The 18406-nt window shown below is 48.5% G+C and overlaps 1 protein-coding gene across 7 annotated transcripts in view; it reads left to right on the forward strand.

Moving 5' to 3' along the window:
• Positions 1–67: 67 nt before the first annotated feature.
• The window catches only part of LOC128143154 (C-type lectin domain family 4 member A-like), a 33849-nt gene continuing 15510 nt past the window's right edge, over positions 68–18406 (forward strand). For 3 of the 7 annotated variants that reach the window (XR_008235654.1, XM_052790103.1, XM_052790108.1), the window contains exons 1-6: positions 68–10529; positions 14074–14190; positions 16454–16695; positions 16991–17083; positions 17701–17852; positions 18076–18197. Coding sequence is in view for 6 of the 7 variants with exons in the window: in XM_052790103.1 (XP_052646063.1) it covers positions 14123–14190; positions 16454–16695; positions 16991–17083; positions 17701–17852; positions 18076–18197 (677 nt within the window). In the remaining variant the exon portion in view is untranslated. Of the gene's footprint in view, positions 10530–14073; positions 14191–14472; positions 16696–16990; positions 17084–17700; positions 17853–18075; positions 18198–18406 lie in introns of those variants that run through there. The other 4 variants (XM_052790106.1, XM_052790109.1, XM_052790107.1 and 1 more) reach the window with 3 other exon arrangements.

Raw genomic sequence — 18406 nt, forward strand, 5'->3', positions numbered from 1 at the left:
AAGATCCTAGTAGCCTACTTACCGTTCTGCAAGTGCATTATGGCCTGTAGACTGGACAAGAGCAACTTTAGGAGTGAACAGGTTCAGGCTCTGTCTGGGTGAAGAAGTAGGAGCATGGAAGAAGGACACATAAATGACCTATGGCTGTTACAAATGGGGTAAAAAAAAAAACCCCAAAACCCCAACAATATGGAACATGGAAATGGGCCTGACTGTAGGGGTGTGTGTGTGATGCTTGATAAGAATGTAGATAAAAATAGCAAGTGAGAAAACTTAGTTGCCCTGCCATTTAGCATTTCAGACATTAGAGGCTTCTACACCCTACAGATGTTTTCAGAGTTGATTCTTGCCATGCTTGTTAATGGGAAGCAGTCTCTGCTGACTGCAGAGATGTGCGAGGTGAGCTGAGTGGGCCCTTTGTCAGGGAGCAGCAAGGGCAGGCTGCTCTGAAAGGGAGAGCAAGCTGGAAGCTGAGTCACAGCAAGGCAGGCGGGGCAGTGGCCTCGCCGACAAAGGAACGGTCCCACAATACCTTAGCAAGAAGATCAGAGCAGGTCAGGCTGAGGATTTAGGTCAGCAGGGTACATGGCCAGGCATGGGCAAGGCTGCACTAGCTCAGGCAGGGCTCAAGGGTGAGAACCTTTAGCTGAGATAAGCTCGCAGGCAAACTTTGCTGAGGTTTCTCAAAGCCAGATGCCTGTATTATTTAAGCTGGACCTGAGTCCAGGCAGCCAATCCCCCAGAAGATGGAGAATATGCTCAGGGCCCTCCTATCAAGCCTGCTCACAGCCATCTTTTCTTGCACAGCCACACTTGCTTGGTGTTCCTCTGCCAGACAGCAAAGCTCTACATATGGTTAAGTACAACAGAAGTCTTGTGGCTTGGGTAAAGATGAGAAGTCTTAACCTTTTAAGTCAGCTGTTGGAATGACACCAGTAAGCGCTGGTGTCGTCATCAAATATTCTACCATCTGTGGTGGCCAAAAAAAATAAATCTCTAGATTTCTTCAGATCTAGGAGCAAAGCTGTTACCCTGTTTTGGTGAATAGGATATGTTGCATAGGTCCTGGCCAGGCAGAAGGTGAAGGGTCCTGTCCATCAGCCATGGTGAAGCTTCTCTGACTTTCCAGTACATACTTGCAGCAAAAGCAGTTGAATAGCCTAAGAGGGTTATTTCTCCAGAGTAGGAGGATTTTCAGGTGAGGTGTACTGAAGGGTGGTGCTGGGATATACTCCTGTGTGTGCACAGAGGACTAGGAAACAGTTCATGAGGGAGAGCTTAGTCCTCTCTGGAGATCTTCCTGGTCCCCATGTCTTTCCTCACGGTGGGGCTTGCTAGAACGCAACAGCTTGATGTGTCTTGTGTAAATCCTCCCCCCCTTCTCCTTGGTGACCATTGGGAACAATCTTTCCATCCTCAGTGGGAGAAGTTGACTGTGATGGTAAGTTACTGGTGAAATGACTTGGTCTGTGACTGGACTGGCTGAATCCTCCCACCTCTTCCTGCACTTTCTGTTGCCAGTGGTTTCTTCGAATGTAGCAGAAGCCAGTATGCAGGCTGCTTGAGACCTACAGTCTCTGATGCTGCAGATAATAGTGTTCTCTAGGTAAAGGATTAAGGCCAGGCCTTTAATGTGGATCAGCAGATCAAACTGAGCAGTATCTCCTGAACATTTATTACATTCCACATAATAGATCAACTGGTTTCCTTAGGCAGCTGGGAAGAGCTGCCCTCAGTTTGAGAGGGACAATGGTCAAAGGGGGAGAAGAGTTCATGCCAAATGGGAGACAGACTGTGGCACGTAGAGTCACGAAACAAGTGTCAATGGGAAGATCCCAGTTTTGTCTGGTTATTGGTTGTAATTTTTTTTTGCAAGAGCTGTAGTTGAGGTGGGATGTGAGCATTTCCCCCCACTTCCCCATTAATTCTGTTCTATGTTCTGTGACTTAAAACTCCTGTCTTGCAGCCATGCAGTAACTATTCTTACTACAGCCACACAATATGGATTGCAGGCACAAACTTGCTAGCTTTAACAAAGCCTTGGTGCTGTGTGTGGACGCCTGAAGAAATGGAGAGGAAGAGATGTCCATTGAAGGAAATTAAACAAAAACCAAACAAGAAACCAAAAACCGCAAAGTGTTCCTGGGCTTTGGTAATGAGAGAACAGGATCTGAACCTGAACTCATCCTGTTAAATCAGCATAAACCTACGAAGCTCTAGGAGGGAGCACAACTGGGCTGTTAATGCATATAAAACATAGGCCCCAGTGCTCTGTAGTTAACGCATGTTGTAATGCCTCAAGGTCTAGGCAATCCATTGAGTGCTCATTACATTATGTGAACAATAGATTCTCAGTCTAGAGACCATTTTAGGTCTCTTTTCCAAGTTAATAGCTTTGTCCATGCTAATAGTCAGGAAAAGCACATTGCAGGATGTAGTGCCCTTCTAGTTTGATAGCTTAATTTTACTGGCTGCCATTAGCTATAGCTGTGTGTCCTCATCCAGAGTTGGGGCTCTTACAGACATTCCTTGAAGCTGCCTCTGAGCATGGGAAGATCAGTCAGCAGCAGCTGGTGCATGTAGTGGCTCCTGACCTGAGCCCTGTTTTGCCAGCTGTCACTGCTGGGAGCCTGTGGTGAATTTCTTGCATTGCTTGTGTTTGTGGCAGGCCAGCCAGGTAACTTGCAATGGCCTGCTTTCCCAGGCATTGTAGGATGGCAGCTCCTGCATGTTGGGGCAGAGGCTGCTGGCTTGCTTAGGAGACCAGCTTTTTAATCCTTGAAGCAGTCTGAAGAGACATTCCCTGAAGGAGGGAGCTGCCTGTAACTTGCAGCCTTTGTGTTGAGTCTTGTGTTTTAGGGATGTAAAGAGGTGTGGCACTCCCCTGCCCTCCTAGCCTGGTCTGCAAGCCTGGCTGGGTTGGTGACACCTGCGACCAGGGCTTGCAAGTTCCATCTCACCCATGACCATGCGCTGTCATCTGCTGCTGAATCACCTTGTTGCAGGGCTTCTGGCAATCCCTGGGCTCAGCCACCATCTCCAGGGTCCAGCTGGGCCCCCAGCAGTTGGGAGGGAAGGATGCAGGCAAACATCACCTGGGACCTGGCTAGCAGTGGTGAAGTGCTCCCTGAAAAGAAATCGCAGCTGGCATCTGTCAGCAAGAGCATGCTGACTGCTGGGTTGGCTACCTGCAGTGACCTCCACTGGGCAGGGGAGAGCTGGGCCTGGGAGGGATGTGGGCAAGGGCTGGACCTGGGTATGGAACAAGCCGCAAAGCAGAACTGCAGCATCTGGAGGTGTCCCCAGGAGCATCTGAGACAGAAGGGAAAGGAAAGGGTGTCTTGACTTTAGCACACAGGAGGCACAAAGGAGAAGGAGGTAGGCAACCATAAGATGCCAGAACAAGAACTTTGGTGGGTCTGGTTTAAAACAGACTAGAACAGCTTTGGGTGACAGCAGAGTTTGTATTGGCTTTTATTGAATGCTTCCCTCAGTCCAACAGCAGCTTTGCCTTCATGTCCACCAGTATCATAACTTGTCACTCAAAAGCTTTCCCAAATGACTTAAAACTGACCCCTGGTCAAGTTTACAGAAGAACCGTTTAAAGAGTTCTATTTTCTTCATCTCTCTTGACAGTTTGGCAGCAATGGAACTGGTGCTTCCAAATGTAGCCATGTTCTGCTATCCTAATGCCCTCTGTGCTTCAGTGTCCCCCTGCGTGGACAGCATAGTGTAGGGCTTGGAATCAAGATGTCCCAGGGCAGGCACATATCTCTTCCTGCAGTCTGCCCATGTGTGTACGTGTGTGTACATCTGTTGTCTTTAAAGTTTGGCCCATAGGAACTGAACTCCTCCAAGACTTTTCTGAAGTGAAGTCTAAGCACTCGTCCATAAGCACTGATTATGGCATTAAGCAAACTGTTCAAAGATGTGTGGCGATGCTACATTAGTAGTGCTATGCAAACCATTGCCTTGGTTAGCTGGCAGGGACAAAGAACTGGATTCCGGTGAGCAGCAGTGCCAAGAGGAGAGGGGTAGGAGAGCGTTTTCTTTGGAGAATATGTGCTCAGGGGCTATAGATACGGCAGCATAGGTTGCATGTTTGGGCCAGAGTTAGGGGCTGCTGTTGCTAATACCTAAAGCTGAAGTCAATACCATGGGTATGTGTAGAAACATACTTGGAAATGACCACTGCATACTTTTGGGGTAGAAGAACAGGAAAAGTCCTTAAGCAACGTATTCCAGACAGAAATAGGGTTACTGTAAGCAGACAACCTGCCCTGGGTAGCCTGGTCTAGCTTCAGAAGTAGCCCCGCTTTGAGCAAGGTTTGAATGAGGTACTGCCAGCCTGAACTGTTTCCTAGCACAACTTTTGTGCTAGGCTGTGGTGAGACGGGTGCCGCTGTGGGCCAGCAGCGTCGGGTGAGACATCTGACATGGCGGGTTGGTAGGTAGTGGGGAACACTGAGGTCTGACGGTGATCCTTCAGCTCAGGAGGGGCAGGGGCTGTGCAAGGACCAGCGTGGCGTGCTGTGCCCTGCCCAGTCTTAAAATGCTAAATACGCAAATAACTGCGAACTGGAGGCAGAGTCTAAGAGATGCGGCCGCGGTGCTGCAGGCCGGCGTGAGTCAGCAAGGAGCACTTTGCCCTCTGCGTCAGTCCCAGCCGCAGCGCCGGGGCCTGCAGGGAGTCAGCCGCAGCGGCCCTTCGCCCTCAGAGCCAGTGCCGGCTCCGTGCTGGAGGCTGGCACCCGGGAGTGCCGCTTGCCCGCCCTTCGCTTTACTGTGCTGACGCTGACTTCGGTGTCCTAGCGCGTAGGTAAAAGTGGGTGACGCGGGCACCTGGAGACTGTGCCCTTCAAAAACAAAAAGTGCCCTTCCCCATCCGATCGTGTTGACGTCCGAGTCGTGAGAAGGCTCCTGCCTGCGGTTGAGCCCCAAAGCTAGAGCCTTCGCTGCTCGGCGTTAAAACTTCCCCAGCGTATTTCAGTGACGAGGTGCCAGGGAGTGTCCGGCGGAGCTGACTCTACTCCCTGGGTTTGCTTCAGCTTTCTGCGGTTGTTTCCAGTTGGCTTTTGCCTTGTCCCATCCTGACTGGACGCGGAGGACAGCCGTGCCGCTCTGGAGGCAGGCGCCGTCCCTCGCCCCGCTGCTGGCCGGCGAGAGCGCAGCGAGCGATGGGCGCAGAGGCTGCAAATGGCGCGCAGGGCCTTCTTGGCAGGCTGAGGGTCAGGGCGGGCCATTTGCAATCTTCCTGATAAACCTGCCCTTGAGGAGGGGAGCAGCGTGAGGCGGCCACGCCATGGCCGCGCTGAGGCCAGCTCTGCAGGGCCCGGGAGGTTTGTGCTGCTGTTCCAGTGCCATCTGGTGGGACAGCCCAACCAGTGCAGCCCTCCCCAAAACCGCCCTCGGGGGAGGCTGCGCTGTGCTGCGTTCCCCTCGTGTGCATCCCCGTGGAGAGGACGTGAGGATGTGGAGGGAAACGGGTTGAGATCAGATAGGAGTGGCCCTGAGGTTACAGCACGGGTCTGGGTGACCTTACCTGATAGCCCCCATGCCTGCTTGGTGACCGTGGCTGTTTTCCATTTTTGTGCTTTTCTTTCCACTCCCCCTTCAAAAGAGGGAGATGAGGTGCATTCACCTCACTGGGCAGAGATGTAGCCAAACTGAATTCAAGGCCGATGAGATCTGTGCCATCCTTGGACAGAACTGACAATGAAGCGTGAAGGATTGCTTCTGTGGGGAGGCGTTACGTGGCCACAGCTTGTTCATGCAAATCCCATGTGCCCGCTCTAAGAAGCTAAACTTCACAGCCCTGCCTCTGAAACAGGCCACTGGGTCTGACCAGGACTTGGATCTGGCCCAGGTTTGGAGTCAGATGTGCAGCTCTGACAAGCAACTGCAGCATCCGGATCTGATCTCCAACAATTTCTGGCCTTGAGACTTGCGGCTCAGATCCAAAAGAGGAAGGGAGTGAGGGTGCAATGTTCCCAGTAATGGCATAAAACAAAGCTGTGAGATAATGCATCTGAATGTGTCCTCTCTTGGCTTTGGTTGGATAATTTGTTAATTAGGGGAAATAAATGAAACTTATCTTTTTTCTTCTGAAGAAACAATCCCGGGTTAAAGGTATATGTAAAGAGGCAGGTGGGGGCTTCTTGCCTGTTTGAAGCTTCCCTGGATGCCATTCTTCCTTCTCTTACTCCTTCCCTTGTACCTGAGGGATTTTGGGAGCCTATCATCACAGGTGAGCACACAGCTTTCCCTTTGCAAAGCTGAGTTTGAGCTCCCCCAGCTCTGCTTTTGGACATGGTTTGTTCTGCTTGAAACCCTCAGCTCTTGCTAAAACTTGGCAGAGATGTGGGCAGGGGAGGAATGTACAAACCCTTTGGGGGAGGAACTTTTCTCCCTCATCTCTCCTACTTTTCTTTCCTTCCACCACGTTCTGTCTGGTACTGTAACTGTAGCATTTTGGGGAGCTGCTGGTCTCTGTCGAAGTGCTAGAGTGTCACTCCAGGTGGTTTTGCTCAGGACACAAAGTGTTGCTGCTGACTCAGGCCTGCCTGTGGTGCAGTGCTGCTACCTGACAAATTAGCGTGGCTTTGCAGTGCTACCTTCTGTTTTATCCGTCCCACTCTCTGCTCTTGCCTCCCTTTCTCACTCTCGGTTCAGTCCTTCCCTGTTTCCTCTTCACCCCTGGATGCTCCAATGTCCTTTTCTCTGAGCTTTCACAACTCCATATAACACATTTCTTCCTAGGTCTCCTAGTGTATCTGCATGGCACCCTGGTTCACTTTCTGTCATCAGCCTCCCAGAAGAGCTCCCATCTCCCTGCAGCTCTGGCCAGTGTGGTCAGCCACGCAGAAGAAGGGCGCAGGGTGCCTTTCTCTCAGGTCCCAGCAGGCTGCAGTGCTCCCACACTGTCCACCGGAGCTGGGGGAGCTCAGCTCCTGCAGTGAGAGCTGCAGCATCCTGTCCCTCCCTGCCCTAACCAGTTCCTTGCAAGCAGGGTACACAGTGGGATTACTTATTGCTAGATCCCCTCTAACCAGCCAAATCCCTCAGGAGCTCTCTAGGAGCTCTCACTGCCTGAATCCCTTTGATTAGGTATCTGCCATCCCTTATGAACTGCTCAATGTTGGGCCTTGGGGCGTCATTCTCTGTGCTTCAGTGCCTTTTTATGCTCTTCCCTTGGTTGCAAGGGCTCTGCTCTCCCTTTATTACCTCCATGGCCTTAATCCCTAGGGGAGGAGCAAGATGGTTTGGAGAGGGAAGACCAAGAGGGTGGCATGCATTCACTTCTGATGCTCTTCTCACCCAGGTGCAGGGACAAAAAGCCAGGACTGGGTTTAGACTGTCTTTATTTGAGTGACCTGGAGGACTGTGCCAGCTAGAGGTGCCATAAGAGCAGGTGATGGCAGGACTGTGCTATCAGCGGGCAGCTAGGGTCCCGGTAAGATCAGAGCAAAGAGTTTTATGAAAGGACTGGGTGTGGGCTGTGCTTGAATAAGATCTTGTGCTATCAGTGCTCCATTCAAGAAACTGAACAAAACCACATGAATGATAGTCAATGGAGAGAATACAATTTGGCTAGAGAAATCCCCCCTCTCCCCCATTTCTGTCTTTCTGCCTTTCTTGCTCTCTGCTTTGCTTTCCAGAATGCAGCAAACTGCCTTCCCTCTGCCTGTGCCCACACAGCTTGCAGAGCAACCACCTAAAGGCAGCAGCCAGAGCATGAGTAAGGAGGGAGAGCAGGACTGTTGTGCTGAGCAAACACACGAGTCCTAGAAAGGAGCTGGGGCTTGCGAGGTACGTGGGGGTTAGGAGCATGGGAGGTACTTGGCAGTGCTGAGTGGGGTTGAGATGAAAGATGTCTGTGGGGAAACACAGGTATTGTGGGACGATGAGGGTGTACTGCATGGGGTGGGCAGCACACAGTTTGAGGGGGAAGGGAGGAACTGAAAAACAGCAGCGGGAATGCAAAGAAACATAGTGCAAGTCTGGGTTTTTTTTAAGCAAGGTCATCTTTTTTTTCTATTTTCAGCCCCACAACTAACTGCTGGGTTCAGTTCTCCCCATCTCCCACCCATTTACATGCTGTCAGTGCATATGAAATTCAAAGCACAAATTTTACCCTCAGGAATATCACCTCACAGTTGTTGCACAACAGCCCAGCATTGTATCCTATGGAAGTATGATTCAGGGTTGAATTTTGACAGCAAGCAACAACTCTGATGGCTGAGAAGGAAGAATTGAGCTGTCTTCTGATGTTTGAGCGCAATCTAGTGTATTCTAATAAAATCAGCAGCTAGATCCTGAATTTGTATTTGAAATGCCTCAGCTGTGTTTGGAGAGGTGTTTGTGGCAAAAAGCTCATGAAGCTACACTGTGACTTCCTTCTCTGTCTGCTGATTGTATTTCCCATTTCTTCACAGTGGAAAGTTTGAAACCCTGCCAGGAAGTAAGCCTTTTCCCCATGAGACCATGAGTATGTTCTGGCTTGGTTGGCCAAGGACAGGGGGGAAGCACACAGAGGATTACTCTGACTGAAATCTCAGCATGAAATTTGAGGGCATAACTAGGTTTCAGCAAACACTTAGGGAGGCTTAATTCTACTGAGAGGGCCAAGCCTGAAGACAAAGGAAAGTGCTGGAAGGATGTTGGAAAGAAAAGCAGGCAGCATGCATCTTCTCAAGGGACCAGGCTTCTGTCCTGCAGCTGCTCTTCTTCTTGTATAAAAGTCACCCTCTTTGCACACAATACAAAAAGGAGAAGTGAAGCCAGCTCAGTGCACATGAGACGTGAGGAGGCTCCTTGGTAAAGAAATCCAGCTACATATGCCCCACTGTGTTTAGGGGTAGTTCTCCATAATCTGTGTTCAGATGTCCACTACATCCCTCACTTGCCCTTCTGCCACATTTTTCACCTCTGTTGTCTGACATGTTCTTCCTTGCACTGTCCTATCTGCTCTGTGTACCCTCCGTACTAGCTCCCTGGATGTCCTGCAAGTGTCTCATTCTGGTCTGCCTTGAGGAAATTCCAGCTAGCCAAACTAACCAAGCAAAGCTTCTCCTTCATTCTTCTGGTTGTTTTGGAGACCTTATTGTGGCTTTTCAATGCTTAGAGGGGGCTTATAAGAAAGATGGAGAGAGATGTTTTACCAGCACCTGTAGTGACAGGACAAGGGGCACAGGTTTTTAACTGAAAGAAGTTAGATCTAGATTAGACACAAGGAGGAAATTCTTTATGATGAGGGTGGTGAGACACTGGAATAGGTTGCCCAGAGAAGTTGTGGATGCACCCTTTTTCTCCAGGGTACCCTGACTCGTTGGCATTTCTTCTCAGAAGTCTGTCTGATCCAGCATGTATGTCAGCAGCCATTTCCCTTAACTGTCTCCTTTCAACATCTGCCCCAGCTTGAAATCAGACTAAAGAGTAGTCTGACATTTTCCACAAGGTAATATCAGAGGCCCTTACCAGAAAGCAGAAAAGGGAGATAAATGGCAGTGTTGGAGCAAAAAATATAACCCAGCCCTTTTCAGCCTCAGAAATGGAGCCTCACTCCCTGAAGCAAGCACTGCTCTGAACTTCCACAGGCTGTAAATCAGATTGTGATAGAAAGGTCTCTGTATGTGCTCTTCCCAATAACCTCTCAAACCATCAACACAATTGTTTTTTTATTCCACTTTGCTTGTTCTCCTCCCTGACCCTGGCCTCATCCTTCTCTGTTTCTCCTTGGATATATCAAAATTCTGATTATTTCTATTCCTTTGCCTAAGGCTGCAACTCCCCAGTCTAACTTCTACAGGAACAGTTCCTCGCTTGAGAGTTATTCTAGTGCTAGCTACCAGCTGGGGCTGACTTCCCAGGATGAGACATAGCATGCAATATTTGATGTAGCAAATGCAGCTTAACCACAAGAGACAAATGAGGGCAGAATGCATTTTGTATTGGGCTGTGCTGCAGGTTAAACTGGGATAAGACCCATGATAGCTGCAAACCTAAGAGCAATGGTAGAATTACTAACAGACAAAGAAAGGCATGAAGATAAGGGAAGGAGAGCGAGTTAAAAAAAAAGTGTGAAAAAAAACCCAAATAAGAAACCTTAAAAAGAAAACATATCAGCTGAGAGTCTGATGTGGGGAAGGAGGAGTGCAACTTCCTTTTCAGTTGTTAGGTTCTCATTTTTCTTTTCTCAGAAGTTTCCATAGTGCTGGGGCTGATTTCCTGGGCTAAGAACCTGAAGATCTGTTCAGAGCATTTCTGAGCTCCCAGGAACCCTCAGTTTTTCACCAGTGTTTCCAGCGTTCAGCACAGCCTTCTGTGACAGACAGAGGGTGAATGAGCAGATGGGAAAGGCTCGGTAACTTATTGTTGTCTCCCTCTGGAACCAGGGACTTCAAAGCCCCACCTTTTACGTGGCAAAACTAAGGACAAGGGCCAGTGATCACCCTGTGATTAAATGGCATCAGAAATCACCTATGCTGAGGTGAAGTTCAAGAATGCATCACCGGCTGCAGTGGTCAAAGGTAAGGAATGGATGGGTTATTCAGGGGAAGGGGACCTGGAGGGAGAGGGGCTGAAGAACAGGGAAGAGAGACTTTTCCTTCTGTGACTCTGGTTCCTACCTGGTCTTGACAAATTGGTGAGAAAAAGGAGTTGTCTACCACTACATAAGCAGGAGACTGGAAGAGTTTTGAAGTAAGAGGGTCAAGGAACATCTACAAGAGGATAGGTGGGAATCTTTAGGCGGTTGGACTTTCAACATGAACAAGGATGACTACTGGGAGCACAAACTGTAGGTTTCAAGTGAGCATTCAGTGAGAAACGTATTTGAGCTCCCTTAGTCCTTTGGTTGCAACACCATCAGTGGCGAATGGTAGAGGGTCCAGGACGGGTGCTGTACAGTAATAGTGCTTAGCCCTGGTACAATGCAGGTAGTAGCTGCCTCCTTACATGTTATGTAGTCTTGGATGAGACAGTCATTTTTGGACAGATACAGAATAACAACAATAGACACTATGGTTTATTACAAACAATCTGATCTGTCACAAAGGTGGAGGGGCTCCCAGGGCAGCAAATGGCAGCAAATAAGCCCAAGCCCTGGCTGCTACTGCTCTTGCCTCTGAGAGAGTGAGGCTACAGATACCTGCTTATGGAGAGAGCAAGAGTAGAGAACCAACATTCCTCCTTACAGCAGAGCAGTCAGTTGCCCTCTGCAGCTTTGTGAGAGGTGGCACCGGCTGCAGAAACTTACAGCCCCTTTGTCTTTGGTTGATTGAGAAATGGTCCTTGGAGAAGAGAGACCCAAAAGTTAAAAGGAAGAATGGGCTTAAACAAAACACCCTAAAACACACAGAGAAAGAATTATCTAAGATCTGGAGGAAGATCCAATTCTGTGACTGATGTCTACCACTGCTGAAAAATAATTAACACACCAAACAAATTTTTATTGCTATTAAAAATCACGGTTGTAAAATGGTGCCTTTACTAGGCTTTGTGCAAATTTAAGGCGTGTTCTGATCAGTAGGTATTCTGTAGTCATTATGCCACAAGTAGGAACACATAGAGATGTTCCGTGTATGGCTCATTGCTTCCACCCTTAGATACAGGGACCCTACACAACAGCAGGTTCCAGAGGGGTGAAAGTATGTGTGCGTAAATGAATGAATGAATAAATAAATGAATTATTATTGCTGCTAAGGATATTAACTTGCCTATTTACAGCTTTACCTCAGTTTTACAATCCCAAATAGAGCAGGCATCAGCTCCAGGTTATTCCTTGCTTGCTCTGAGGCATGAGCCGTGGAAATAAAGAATGTACATACTCCCGGATGACTTGAAAGCTCACTGTTTTTGATGCACCAAGATTAGCCGGTTCTGGTTACAGCTAGCATTTCCATCATGGTGAGGTGGGGGCGGTGGAAGTTCCCCATTGTGTTCCCACTGACCTATTCCACAGACACCTGATCCAGCCACATTTGCTTGAGCTGCTGATGCCAGGCTCATGCTATAGGTTTGGGTGTGTGCTCAGGGTCTGCCTTTGGGTGCGCCTGTCCAAGTGATCACACACTGGTTGTAGCTTAGACTTTGAATTCAGAGAAGTGTTCAGTAGAACCATTGCACACAGTGCTAATGTCTCTCATAGCCTCATGGTATGCTCATAGGATGAGAGTTATGACTGAAAATTATTGAAAGGTTGAGGGAGTCTTGCTGCTCTGTTGTCCTTCTGAGTGGTTACTCTGGCCGTGCAGACTCCATGTTGGTAGTGGCCAAGCACACCTGGGTTTTCCCATTTTGTAGCCTCTTCCAGTTTGGCTCTAGAGATACCAAAGTTGGCAGTCATTGGAAGATAGAGAGGACAAGACAGCAGCTAATCAAACAACATATAACCTGTGGCAGGAGATGGCAGAGACTACTGGGGTGGGTTTCACACCACAATGCAGTTAGGTTCCTGCATTTCCAGCCAGGATTTCCCAGGTGGAAACATAGGCATCTGTGCTGCACCGCACTTGTTGCATGTGCCTAGGAGATGTTGAATTTACGTGCTGAATAACCAGCATATGCTCATCAAGTCAGTTGTGTTGTGATCATGCTGGACACGTTGCAAGCATGCAGACTACCTGTAGGAAGCATTTTGCAGGGAGATTAACCCACTGAATATGCACAAGATCTACTGCACTTTAGTTGTGTTGGTGAGGTGCATGCATACTGGTAGTCCTCTCTGTGCCACATGGGTGTGAGTGTGGCATACACAGGTCTGACTGGGCACAGGTTGAACAGTCAATCTGTGGACATGGAGCACATGAAAAAATCATGTGGACTGGTCAGATCTGTTGTCTGAAGTAGGTGGCTGGACTCCAGATCATGATCTGGGTACTTGTTTTCACTACAAACAAAAGCTCTGGCTAGAAAAACACGATTTGGCCAGGAAAATCTGGGTCTTGTCTGTCTATGAATGTTCTCTCTTCTGATAATGAAAGATGACGCTTTTTGCCCTGCTGTAACAGCCTCACCCAAGCCTTTGGGAAGTAGTCAGAGGGCTTCCCCAGACAGCAGTTTTCTGGAAATCTTGCTTACTAGACAGGGCTGGCAGGCACACGTGGCTGCTGGCAGACTTGGGAGGTTCATGCTGAACAATGAATGGGGTCTCTCTAAAGCTTATCATTAATATCAGTCTCTCCTGAAACTTCTTTACTCCTGTCCTGCAGTGAGTGCTGCTGTCTCTCTACCCTCCTGTTTGCCCTGGCTTGTGTACCTGCTACAACCTAGAACAGTCTCCTAACAAGTGTTTGCTTCTCCTTCCCTGTGACCCATTCTCCTGCCTGGTCCCAAACCTCCTCAGTACTGGCAGTATCCCCGTAGAAAAAAGTCAGTCCCTGGCAAGTCTGAAGCTGAGTAGGATACTTTACTCAGGCTGCTGGACACAACCCTCTGTTCTCCCCAGGCATCCAGCCTAGCACAACCTAGTTTTACTACAGCAAATCTCTGAACCCTGGCTTGGAAAGCAGAGATGGAAGGGAATTATTTTTTTTTAATCTTCCAATGATTCTGTGCCATCATAGCTTTGCACGTTTTTTTGTCTCCTATCCTCATTCAGCTTATACCAACCTTCTCCACAGAAAGTCCAAAAAGCTAAGAAGGAACTGAAGCAGGCATAAAAAGTTTTCTGGGGAGAAGTTAACATGAAATCTTCATAAGAATGTCTCAAGTATCACGGGTAGAGCAACGTTGCTTTTGGCAGCTTTGGGCTTAGTCTAGAAAGACATGGTTTCACTGCAGATTTTGAGGCCATGTGAAGGCCTCACCCCCAAATACCAGCAATTAGCATTGCTGGCTCTCCAGCTGGGCTGGGGCTGTGAACCCTGTGGCTGAACCTGACCTTCTCCAGAAACCACAGAGGTCCCCTGCTCTGTCCCAATCTGCCCCTCTCCCGAACTGCGGAACTGCCACATCAGAGCTGAAATTGCATTTTTTTGGAGCAGCTCTCCCTTGAGTTCTACATCCTTGGTATGTGGACTGACTGAAGCATAGTTGACTGGTGTTATGTTTGGTGTGTTCCTTCACTTTTAGTACCTCCTGAGAAGAAGAAGCGTGAGCACCAACCCCAGAAATACCCTCTATGGCTCCCGTGGCTGATCTCACTGCTGCTCCTCTTGGTGTGCATTGCCCTTGTTACTGCTCTCCTTGGTGAGTATGTGCAGCCTGGTTACAGGAGAGAGGTCTGGGGGAAGTGCTCGGAGAAAAGCAGAGAAATCAGAGTGCAGAGGGCAATATCTTGCAACCAGGAGGGAGCTTTTACTCAGGAACAGTTTTGTTATGGGAAAGGATGCTAGGACCAACATTTGGGCTCAGAAAACCCAAATGTTGAATATTTGAAAGGTATGTTTAGGAGCAAAATCTTTCCTGATCACTTAAACACTGGGGATTTAAGGGTACAGTTGTGGCATGACACAAACTTCTCTCTTGCAGGCCAGCCAAACCAGATGTTTTGGCCAACTGGTATGTGGGAGCTAGGACTACCACAGCATTATGCCAGGTGGTTCTGTTATACCCTTCCTCTTTCTTAGAATGATGGAAAGAGTTAGGTAGGAAGGGGCTTCAGGACGTCTCTAGTCTGATGCCCTACTTGAAGCATGGCTATCTTCAGAATTTCAGGATCATTTAGGCTTTCTGTAAGGTCTCGGGCTTTTCCGCCCTGACTTTGTATATGTCTGCATACATCCCACAAATCTTCCACTATTTACCCTGAGGCCTTTTCCATGTTCCCAGATTGCACATCCCCATCTTGCACAGCCTCTTCAGAACTGTGGAACAATTTTCTACCTTCATACCACACAAAAAGAACTTAATTACATTCAACAGAGGGGGAAAATACCTGGAGATGGGAGCACAAGTGTCTATACAGACAGCTAGATCTGCACTTGAGCTAAGTTGCTTGGACACACTCAGTGTCCTAATGGAAAAAATGACTTTTCACAGTTCTGGCATCTCCAGGATTAACTGGTGCAAGCTCTCACACCTTTTTAGTGTTAATTGCAGTATACTAGAATAATTCCTAAAAAGTTATTCTTGCACATGCAGTTTGTGGAGATTGCAATCACTGTTTCATTCTCATTCTCTGCTAAAGATAATTCATGGCATGTTTGCACAAATTGTCAATAAAGATGATGGATTCTGGAAGAGGCATGTTGTCAGGATAAATTACTGTCCTTCCTTTTGCTGTCATTAGTTCCCGAGTCCCAGAAGTTTGTATTGCTTTGTTCCCAAATGTGTAACTTTTCACAGTACTCTGTTAAATAGTTGGGGAGGTTTGGGGTGGGCTATTAGAGTCTGATACTGTCTGGTCAGTATTTTTAGATATTCCACACATGCAAGGTTTAATCTTTAATGGCAAATTTATTTATCCAAGTTAATTGATATTATATAGGATTTTGATTTAGCAGAGTGATACAGTAATGTATTTAAATGAAAACATAAGTACAAACTGCACTTAGCAGAGGTAGCAATTGCAATGCATAGTTGAGTCACAATACAAATGCGATTCTCATTACCAGTCTCTGCAATATGCTCAACATCAAGACACTGGGTGTCCCCTGTGACCAAGAAGGAATATGTAGGTTAAAACCAGCTCAGGCTCATTGCTTTCTTCAGAAATGTTTTTGTTAGTCATTCAGTTTTTTTCACTATTTTGTGCTAAGCTACTTACGTACTCACCCCGTGCTGGTCTTGCTAACTGAGGAAGACATTGCCCTCTTTTTGACCTTTAGAGGGATGAACACAGCTAGTCAATTCACTCAGCTGATACAATTGGTTGCTTTACTCAGCTGAACTAGAACAAAGTCCATCATCTGGTCCCATTTGTGTTGAGATAAGGTCACCTTTCTTTGCAACAGCTGTGGTCAGTCACGCATTGCCCTTGCCCATCTCCTCTGAGCCTTCTTCCATAACAGGAATTCACTAATCAGGCATAGAGGCCACTATGATTACTCTGCCCTCCCCACTAGTAACAATATTTCTAAATGAAAAGGGTTGATAAAATTAGAAATCTGTATTACTTAGCACACCCTGATTGGCTTCCAATCAATATCCCTGAGTGTTTGAGCTAGTGATGAGTCCTTTGGGTTATAGATATAGCCTGCTGATACCTGTCACTAACACTGTATTATTCCCCATAAACTGGCTAGTAAGTCCTAGGAGTTTACCTCCCACCCTGGTTTCAGCAGCTCTAGCTGTATGTGATTACCTTCACCTGGACTGTCTTTGTTGCTGATGAAATAGGCCCATCTGATGTGTTACTCATCCAAACTACTGTTGATTTGTAGCTTAGGAAGAGCCAAACTGTGCCGTTGATTGTAAAGAGATTTAGACAGGCAGCTTGGCTGTAGGTATCCACATGGTAAATGCCTGTGGTTGGGTGGAATCAACCCCATCCTGTCTGGTGTGTCCTCAGTGTGATGTCCATCCAATGGTCCTTCTGCTCTCTGACACGGAAGATTGTCTCCTTCTGGCTGGGAAGGCAGCCATACCACTTGTTTGGGCCAGTTTTCTCAGAGCCGTGGACCAGGGATCCGCTAACCCCTCCCCCACCTTCAACTTCACAGCACCCGAAGGGGTCTGGTGTCAACTGCTTGGTGCTGGGACAGACTCTGTTGACAAACCACAGGCTGGCTGTGGCCACCAGACACTGCCCAGGTGGGACGCAGGCTTCTCTAGCACTGTTGGCCAGGTCATCCTGGCTAGATCTTGTCAGTCAGTGGGTGGGGGGGTCCTTGCGGGCAGCTGTGGGACGCTGGGAGCAGAAATGCCTGTTCCCTTCACTGAGCGGATGGCAGTTACCACTTGTGAAATGGAAGGAGACAGCCCGAGGAGAGGTGATACTGGGACAGTGTTTGGTGGGCAACTGGGGAAACAGGAGTGAAGCCCAGAGATGTTGTGTGAGGAGCCAGGAGGAAGGGGTAATCCTGCTGCTTTTCCTCTCCCTTTCCAGTCGCTCCCTTCTCCCATAGCGGTGACCAGCCCACAGCCCTACAGCAGAATTTCATGGAGTGGCGGTGCATCTCGGCGTTGCCTCAAGGCAAAGGTCAGTGGTGCTGGCAGGGGTGCAGGAGGTCTTTGGGTTGGGGACAATGAATGCTGAGGTCTGCTTTGTCAGCAACTGGCAGCGGGAGCAGACTCCGGAGAGGCAGGCTCCAGAGGAGAGAGGTGGGGAGAAAAAGGGTTTCTTGCTAACAGCTTAGGGGGAGGAGAGGGCCATGTTAATGATGTCCTGGAGGGCAGGGTGGCTGTGAACGCTGACAAAACAGAAGGGACAGCATACAGCAGCACAGGGAAGGTTAACAATGGAGCAATAATAAAAGTACAGCTCTAGTCAGGGAAAGAAGCAATATCCCCGTTCCCTAGAGCTAAAGGCCTAAAGGAGACTGTACAAGGAGAAGTCAAACCAGATCACCAAAATAACTTTGTCAAGACCTGAGATCATGTTACATGGATTACCATGGATCTGTGTACACAAAGCTTACTGGTCATACCCCAAAGCAACGGGAAGAAATATCTGTACTATCCTTGTTTTTTCAAGCACTTTCTGTCAGGAAATGTGATCTAAGGAGAACATGAGCATCTTCCCTGGACAGCAGGGATCCTTGCAATCACCATCTCTCTTGTTATTAGCATTCATCTCTGTGGTCTCTCCCTGCACAGAGCAAGGCTGGACATGCTGTCCGAAGGGCTGGAAACGCTTTCAAAAAAGCTGCTATTTTTTCTCAAATGATACAATGCACGGTGTTGAGAGTGAGCAGAACTGCACTGGGATGGGCTCCCACCTGGTGGTGATCAACAGTGAAGCAGAGCAGGTATGTGCAGGGCTGAGAGAGGGGCACAGCAGCCAGAGACAAGGTGCCAGGCCCTGGCAGGGACTGAGAGCCCCTCCGTGTCCTGCAGGGGAGGGGGAATGTCCTTTCTGGATCCCTTCAGCGCTGGCTCCCCTCTGGCACCAGCCCCAGCCCATGGGGTCTCCTGCCGCCTGCTCTGCTCAGTCCTGCACCTCATGGACATTGTGCTCTCCCTGACTTCCAGGCTTTCCTCTCTAAGGAGGTTCAACTGCCTTATAGAGGAGAGAATTACTACATCGGTCTGAGTGCACAGGAGGTGGGCCAGTGGCACTGGGTGGACGATACTCCATTTGTTGCGACGGCAGCGTGAGTATCCCCAGAGGGAGAGTGTTTGGTGTGGCTCCTGGTAGTGCATGAAAGTAGGGGAGATGTGAGGGTGTCTGTTGGTGCATGAAAGGTAGGTGAGACACAACCCAAGGTGAGAGGTCAATGATGGAGCAGGAGAGGGCTGTGCAGGAGACCAGGTTCACATGGCCTTATCCATGCTGGTTATTGGTTATAAATTAACTACCTGT

The sequence above is a fragment of the Harpia harpyja genome, chromosome 6, assembly GCF_026419915.1.
Source record: "Harpia harpyja isolate bHarHar1 chromosome 6, bHarHar1 primary haplotype, whole genome shotgun sequence".
Lineage (NCBI taxonomy): Eukaryota > Metazoa > Chordata > Aves > Accipitriformes > Accipitridae > Harpia > Harpia harpyja.